The sequence below is a fragment of the Xenopus laevis genome, chromosome 2L (assembly GCF_017654675.1).
Source record: "Xenopus laevis strain J_2021 chromosome 2L, Xenopus_laevis_v10.1, whole genome shotgun sequence".
In the NCBI taxonomy this organism is placed as follows: domain Eukaryota; kingdom Metazoa; phylum Chordata; class Amphibia; order Anura; family Pipidae; genus Xenopus; species Xenopus laevis.
This window is the reverse complement of record NC_054373.1, coordinates 125,722,021-125,730,570: the sequence shown is the minus strand read 5'-3', so window position 1 is coordinate 125,730,570 and position 8,550 is coordinate 125,722,021. Positions and strand designations below refer to the sequence as shown.

Below are 8,550 nucleotides of genomic sequence, written 5' to 3'. Positions count from 1 at the left end.
TTCAGAGAAGGGGGGTTGGTGGGAGCTGTAGTTTGGAAGAAATGTATGACCTGGAGCTTTTACAAAACAAAACGATTACCATATAAGGTTTTGCGTTATGTGTCAACTGTGTGTTTTAGTTTTTTTGCACAAGGTGAACTTGTAGGTGTTAGCAGTTGAGACTTTGGACTCGTCCTTCCCACCTATTCCCAATGTTAGTTCAATAGGGGGAAAAGAAGTGTCCCCCCCAGTTCCGTCTATTGCGCTGCAATTGCACTGCAAAGAGAATTCTGCATATTAACTAGTAATAAACAGATATATAAAGCGATAAAAGTACAGAACAATACAACAGCGAACGTTTTAGACGTACTTTTTGTTTATTGAAACAGTAGGAAATCTGAAAAGAAGACACAGTGAATGTTCTTGTAAGACGTTTGACCTATTTTTTTTGTTTTCTTTTTAATTTTTTTTCTCCAAAAAAAAATGGAACTTGAAAAAAAAAAGCAAAAGTCACTGGACAATCTAGACAAAGGAGAGCTAGCAGCACACACTTTACTAGGGAAGTCCTATGCACTACTTGGGACACAGACTGCACAGAACACAAGCACCAACAGCTGCTGTCACATTACACTGATTCAAGTAAAATGCAAAATAGATATACCTCAAAGATTTCTCCTGAACCCTAGTTCTTTTTTTTTTTTTTCTTTTTTTTTTTAAAGCACAAGAATCAAACACCGAGATTTCACTGAAAAATAACCATTTACGTCTTTGGTGTATGCTCACTCTTGCAGAAAAGGAATCCAGTTAGAAAATAAATTAATTCAACTTTTTACCAAAGCACAGCGTTCACAGACACTTTATGGACAATAACAAAGCTAGCACAATCGATCACAGCACACACAACATTTTTTCTGTACACCCCAGGGAAGGCCAGTCCACTAGTAGATGTCTCCTGGTCTCTGAGGGTAAATTAGTAGTCTTTAGCAGGAGTGTTGGCTGTGGCACTTTAAGAGATATATATAGGTCTGACAGCAAAGGTCTGGGCCTGGAGTTGCAGCTTATTGTAATGGGGCCGTTCAGGGAATAAACATCCCATAATCACTGTTCCCTAGCTGGATCATGTATCATATGGGGACATATATTTCGTTTCTTGACCTCCACATCGTACCTTTAATATCATTAAAATTAATTCTCAATCCATCATATGATTTGTGGAGCTGCCTGATACATTATAGCGACGTGACCTTCTTTTCTATTTAGACTATATGCCTAATAAAGCCGCCCTACCTCGTTAATAATGCCTTCGCCTGATTTGTTCCAATCTAAATACAAAAATCAACTGATTTAGGATAAGGAGAGGCCTGACGTCACCTCGTGCTAATTCTGTGTTGCAGTTCGTACACACAATGACTTATATTTTAAGTTGAAACATCAATAGGCAAATTATTATTATTTTTTTAAAGAAAATCTAAAAATATAAACCAAAAAAATATAAATAAATAAGAAAAATGTAACTAGTGCAGGCCAAATATTATTTTACTTTACATATCGTTACCAGAGCTTTCCCTATGCAAAATTATGCAAAGTTTAAGCAAAAGTGTAACAGTGCACACTTTGCAATCTAAACATTGTATTTATGTTTAATTGTGTTTTATTTTTTTTTGTTGTACCTTTGAATATACTTCATACTGTGTTTGTTTTTAAATGAAATTGCTTTATCAAGGGACAAGGATAGAGACTGATACTACTTGATTATTCTTGTCCTGTAATAAACTATCAGGGGCTACTTTATAGATGTGATATATAACAAATAAGGGACCTTGTGCTTATTTTCATGTGACTATATACAGTATCCAACTGTTTTCCCTTTAACACCTCCATAGTCTGGATTGACAATAACTGATCATCTGAGTATATATTTAACAGTGACTCGCCCACTCATCTATAGTGAGGCTGTACATAACATTTAGATTATTTTAAACAAGGATACAATCACACCCTGACGTAGAAGCGAAGTCTGCTTTTGATTTGATTCAGTTTACAGAAAGCATGCTAGACGTATATCAGTTGAAATTTTAAATCCGATGGAAAGTGGTACATTGAATGCACACCAGATCAGATTAAATATCACATTAGGGCACAACAAAATCAATTCAATGCAGCAAACATGATTTTTTTTTTCTTTTTTTACAATAATAAATACGGGATTTTCTTTTCTTTCCATATAAAACAAGGATCCCAAAGGATTAAACTGCGATCGGTTCGACTGTATAAATAACATTAATTATTTTTTGACCTCTACGTAAATAAACGTGGGCCTGGGAGACTGTAAACATTCTGAAAAAATAATGGATAAGGGTTTGGTTAGAAACCAGATTTCAGATTAAACTGGCTGGATTTTGTTGCATTGTGGTCCATGTTCAGCTATGATGATGGTTTATAATCCAGGCGCCATTGCAGAATTGGGGCCTGGGCAGCTGAAACCTCCATTGTGATGTCGCCTGTGTTTGAGGTACAAGAGAGCACTGTCGCTCTGTATAATATCCAGGATGGATAACTCTCCACAACACAAACAATACAGTATTTGGCAGTGAATCAGTTAGCTGTTCGTGTTCAAGTCACCAGCAATCACCAGCAAAACACAGTGTGTCCATGATGGCACTCTGCTGCTATATTTATGGAGCATTTGCAGAGTTTAACAGCATAATGTTTATTGTTTTGCGTTTATTTCAGAAATAAATATCGTTTGCCCAAAAAAAAAAAAGGCAATTATTTCTCTCCAGTCCATCTGTCAGTTTGGGTTGGTCCCAATAGGGACAAGTAGTGGCTAGCGTATAGTCCTCTCTGAGTTCCTGTAAGTTTCCTCATCATCTTCCGACTCGGACGAGTCTGCGTTGCTGGAGGTCGTGTGCAGGTTACCGGCTGTGGCTTGGCACACATACCACTCGTTAAGGTTGGTGACCTGAGGGGACAGATTAGCAGATCGCCCTCTAACCTGCTCCTGAGCAGGAGATAAGGGTTCATCTAAAGGAGTGCCAACTGCAGGGTAGCCCATACTCCCATTAGTGGGGGAGCCAGGGGGTGACTTGCAGTGTATCTTCATATGCTTTCTCAGAGAACTGGGGTGTGTGTAAGACTTATCACAACCTCGCACTTTACAGTAGTACGGTTTGTCGCTGGTGTGGACATGCGAGTGTTTTTTCCTGTCGCTGCTATTCGCAAACTTCCTGTCGCAACCATCAAACTCGCATTTAAAAGGTTTCTCTCCTGAAACGAGAGCAAAAGAAAAGATGGCATGTAAAACACACACAGAGTAAGGAGGTTACATAGGAACGCGTGGCTGCATAGGCAGCGCAAACACATCGCAGAATCCTAGGCTGTCTCTGGGCAGCGCAAATCGCCAACTCTCTCATAAATGCACGTTCGGTACCGATACTCATTCTATGTTATAATGTAATGATATTATCCACTATTATCTTATATTTCACCCCACACAATCCCTTATATATCTGTGAAACGTGAAGACGCATTCATCTTCCATTGTATAAACTATTAACAGCCATCTCCTGTACCTGGACTCTGATATAAATGTATTGGCGCGATTTAAATGTAAATACGGTGCTAACGTCTCAATCCCTGGCCCTAACGTGACTATAAATGTATTATAATGTAATTGCAGGCGACAGGAAGAAAAGGAACAGCAGACAAGTAGAACCCTGTGTGTTTACCCCAGGCAAATCTATGTCAAGAAATCTATAGCAAATCTATTTTAATAGCTTTACGCATTGCTTATGGTTGTAAAACCAGCCTGGGGGATTTGCTTTGTTATCTGGTATCCCCTTTAATTCTGTTTTATATCTGTAATGTAATATTTATAGAGAGTATGAGATATTTTGTCTAGATATTATAATAAATAACTATTTGCCAGAATACAATATAATTGAAACTACATTAAATATCTGCATTAAAAACAATTTTGCTTACTATAAAGCATCCAGTAAGAAATGTTAATTCTATATAGATAATGTAATAGTGAGCAACGTGCTAAATCATTTGTAACATGGAGTTGTCATTGGAATTAGCCAGCCAAATCTCATTCTCCTGTTTACTGAAATGAACAAGCCGGATTTATGTTTTTTTTTAATGAAGAGCAGCCTATAATAGGAATAAAACATGTTGAAGAGATATGGTGGACATGCTGAAAATCGTTAAGATTTACTGTAAATCAATACAGTTAGAGGTCTTTCCCTAGATACATATACCAGGAGGCTGGTGTTGTCTGTCAGCTGGGAATGGGATGCTACAGGCCAAGGCAGTTAATAACAGAATACACATGGACTGGATTATCCTACAGCAAGATATATTAAATCTCTATGCCAGAACGTTTGACAGCTGACTGACGCCAAAAGCCGAAAATGCAAGCCAAATATCAGCTTTCTGTGATGCTCTGGTGCAGTGAACGCTAAAGAAAAGAAAGTAGTCACAGTGGCTATTACGCAGAGTTCTGACGAGAGCACACGTCACAGCCCAGCACGCCGCACCCCAGACGCACAGCTACCCACACTCACATGCGCTCACCCCTACCCCCCTGGGAATACAAGCACAGGGTTAAAGCAACACTTCTCAGGGTTTACATGATGGCACTGAGTGTAGCAGTCTGGCTCTTCTCTAAAGCACATGCATTTATTTTGAAACGTAGTGACATATATGAACCACAATAAATAATCCGAGACCCTAGACTGTAATCAGCTATTTATTTCAGCATAGTATTAATGAAGCCACAAATTAAGTATCTCCTGATTCTGAGCTGGGAATTTCAATGGAATGGAGTGGCCTGTATTGGTTAAACTGGTGTTTTTGCGTCAAAGACTACTATAGTTTTTATAAACAAGCTGCTATGTAGCCATGGGGGCAGTCATTCAAGCACAGGATACACAGTAGACAAGTTCTGAAGAATCCCATTGTTTATTACAGAGCTTATCTGTTATCTGCTGAATAACCTGTGCCTTTTCTCCTTTTTCCAGCTTGAATAGCTGCCCCCATGGCTACACAGCAGCTTGTTAATATAAACTGTTTTTGTGTTGCCGAAGAAAACAAACCAGTTTTACCAATGCAACACAACAGTATATTATTTTTTCTTTACTAAGACATTTTCTTTCTTTTTTTTGTGTTACTGTTTCTTTAAATTCGTCAACATCTGTCTAATTTAGCAACACCGTCTATTAGTGTTGTGTCTGGAACCCAGAGAAGCTTGGCTTATGTGTATATGTAATTGTCATTTAAATGTTACTTCTGACCTGGTATTGCCTGCATTGCCTTTAATATACACCTGCATTGCGATGAACAGCAAAGGAGATTTACTAATAACACACATGTCCTTCTGGCAGAGAGACAGTTTTATTGCAAGCTGTGGTGTTGGCCTGAGTCCATAATGATCCTCTGTACCTGGTGCTCTGTCTATGTGTATATTTTATGAAACTGATTTTTTACATATTTTTTTTAAAATGCAGAAAAAGAAATGTCCAACTTTTTTTGTGTATATTTTATCATCATGAATGGAAGAAATGGGTAGGCGGGTGCATTACTATGCCAGAAAGCATGTGAGAATTGTACTGCTCATTGAAGAATAATAAGGCAGGAATAGGGAAGTTTACTATTTATCTGGCTGACTATTCATTGGTCTTATTGAAAAGACTACTTGATGGGGGCTGGGGGGGTAAATACAGTCCCCCGGGCATATGTGTTTATGAGTATAATTTTCTACAGTGATGTAAGCACATGGAGTCTGGGATATCCGGCACACAGAAAGGAAAAAGAGCGCCAACAAGTTAGCACTAACTGGGCCTTGGACTTTTTTTTTATAAAGGGCTGGTTATGCCCGAAACGTTGCTTTACCTGTTACACAAATAAATTCTATTTTCACTGTATCGGAGTGCGGCTGAAATATGTTTTGGAGTTGGGTCTGGGACAGTAGCTTCTCTAGAGATGAGGTTAAAGCCTCACGGGCCTCACTAGTTCTTTCTCCATTTTAGCGTCCCGGGTCGCCTGGCTGGCTAGTGGCCTACTAATGGCCAGTGAATGGTTGCAGCTCCCAATGACACACACAGACTATCACACACTCACAAACACGGGATGAGTTGGGAATGTCCAGCAGGGCTGTCCTGTAGGATTTAGTGCAAGGATCGATGGCAAGAAGCGAGTGTGCTTCCCTCAATGACTTATTCATGAATAGCGTCACATGGCAGAATACGTGTACAGACAGATCTGGCAGTTAGAGGGGAGAGAGAGGGGGAAGCAGGAGGAAATGACACCCACCTGTATGAGTTCGTTTGTGAATCTTCAAGTTTTCAGAGCGAGCAAAGACTTTGCCGCATCCAGGGAAGGGGCAGGGGAAGGGCTTCTCGCCAGTGTGTACTCTGATGTGATTCACCAGTTTGTATTTGGCTTTGAACGGCTTTCCCTCCCTAGGACACTCCTCCCAGTAACAGACATGGGTGCTCTGCTCGGGCCCCCCGACGTGCTCCACCGTGACATGGTTGACCAGCTCGTGCATGGTGCTGAAGGTTTTGGAGCAGGGCTTTTTAGAAGACTGATCTTGATCGATCCACTTGCAGATGAGCTCCTGCTTGATGGGCTGCCTCATGTACCTCAGGAAGGCCCCAGCAGTGGCCGGGTGGGCGGCAGCAGCGGCGGCGAGGTTGACATTTAAGTTCATCGAGTTGTAGCTGTGGTGGAGGGAAGAGGCGGCATAGTGCTCTGCTCTGAAAGCCTCCGGTCTCCCGTAAAGTTCCCCGGCCAAACCCAGGCGCATCTGCCCATTGAGGGGGTGGTGGACTCCCGCCTGCTCGTGGATGGCAGGGAAGAGAGGGTGCCCGGCCGCCTCAGGGTGAGCATAGGAGCCAGTGGAGCTGATGAACATGCTGTGCGGATGGTGATGATGGGGGGAGCCGGCGGCCGGGTGCTGCTCCCCTAACATGGCAGAAGTGGACAGTTCCCTCCTGAGGATGAAGTCCCTGCTGGCGGAGTAGCCAGAGTGAGGGTGAGCCACGGGGTAACTGACTGAGGCCGGCGACCCAAATGCAGCAGCTGTCTGCGCCTCGGGATGAGCTGAGGGACTAAGTTTCAGAGCAGTGGCTTGGGCCATGTGCTCAGGTCCGAATGGAGTCAGGGCAACTCCAGGGTCACTCCCCAACTCCCCAGGGTGCATGTGGGCAGGGAGTGAGTGAGACTGATGACTCCCCAGCCCCGGGAAGCCTGTCATATTGTGATGAGGATGGGCTTGAGCCGCTGCCAAATCCGCTAACCTCAGAGTCTGACTCCTCTTGCTCAAAGGGGGCTCCATGAGCGCACAATCAAGTCCATCCACACTCACTGTTCTTATTTTTCCCCCTCTACCATCCTTCCCAAACATGGGCAGATTAGGCGCTCTTTAACTTCTTTTGTCTGCCTCCCAACTCTGCCTATTCCTTTTCCCACTCTGTCCCTCCAGCGATTGGCAGAAAGCGCAGCATTGGAGGCGCTCAGTGGGGGCATCGAGTTTAGCAATGGCACAGCCGGGATTGGACGGGTTGCCAGGATTGGCAGGAGGCCCGCTTCTCTCATTGGCTGGCTGTCAGGCCGCCGCACAGCGGGGATCCGCCCCCATGCTCTCTGCCTGCATTCCACTCTTCAAAGTTGCACTTGTAGAAAGTTTCGAGGGAACCTTGAATGCGATAGAAGACGGGGGAAGCCGAGCCAAGCCCACAGCATGCACACGCTTTGCACTTCCAGGGCACTGCCAGTATCTCCCCAAACTGAGCTCAAGGTAGGACTGGCCGCTGCACTGGAGCGAGGCTCACCCGGGAGAAACTTCTGCACAACGCAAACTGACACTTTACCGCCACACGAGATTCCCACTGGGACTGACAGCTGAAATGCTGGAGTGAGACTTGTAGGTCTGCAATAATCTCCCTTGTTTGGGCAGATTCTGAATCTTGCAAGGGACAAACGCTGGGTCCCAATGACTCCCACTAACCGAGCACAAATGACCAGTAACCGAGCAGTACCAGCTGAACCTGCAAATCCTCTAACATAACTGTACGTGTTGTGGATGTGCTTAACCGCCTGCAGACTTTCCCTCATCATGCTGCCCTCTCCCTGCCCTGTGCATTCATGCCAAAAGCCTGTCCCACTGAAGAACTAATCTATCACTATGTTTATTAGAATAACGAGAAATTAACTTCACAGTCACATACAATATAACAGTTAGATTAACCCCCAGGTAAAACAGAGAAAAACTTCCTTGTCTTGCTACTCTCACTGCCAAAGATAACACTTTCACCTTATTGTGCTTTGCTTGGAGAATTAGGGAATTGTACATTCACTAGACTTGATCTTTGCTTACTGCAAATGCTACTGGCAGAGCAGGGTGAAAGGGAACTTGCTTTCCTCTGATAGTAGGGTCAAACTTTACACTTTAGACACTTTGCAGTCAGCTTCTCTACGTCGCTCTAAGAATGATATATTTATATATATATATATATATATATATATATATATATATATATATATATATATATATATATATATATA

The 8,550-nt window shown here is 42.6% G+C and overlaps 1 protein-coding gene across 1 annotated transcript; it reads right to left on the bottom strand.

The window, feature by feature from the left end:
- Positions 1-333: 333 nt before the first annotated feature.
- Positions 334-7,408, bottom strand: zic5.L (Zic family member 5 L homeolog). The gene is made up of 2 exons (XM_018247228.2): positions 6,295-7,408; positions 334-3,246 (listed from the first exon to the last, which is right to left on the bottom strand). The coding sequence occupies exons 1-2, from the start codon at positions 7,388-7,390 to the stop codon at positions 2,807-2,809; spliced, it is 1,536 nt and encodes a 511-aa protein (XP_018102717.1). The 5' UTR covers positions 7,391-7,408; the 3' UTR covers positions 334-2,806.
- Between the last annotated feature and the right edge of the window lie 1,142 nt (positions 7,409-8,550).

Excerpts from the sequence above, each read along its gene's own strand:
- zic5.L (XM_018247228.2), bottom strand. The coding sequence starts at position 7,390 with ATGTTTGGGAAGGATGGTAGAGGGGGAAAAATAAGAACAGTGAGTGTG. Across the intron at positions 3,247-6,294 it reads TCACAAACGAACTCATACAG|GAGAGAAACCTTTTAAATGC; the intron begins GTGGGTGTCATT and ends CTCTCGTTTCAG.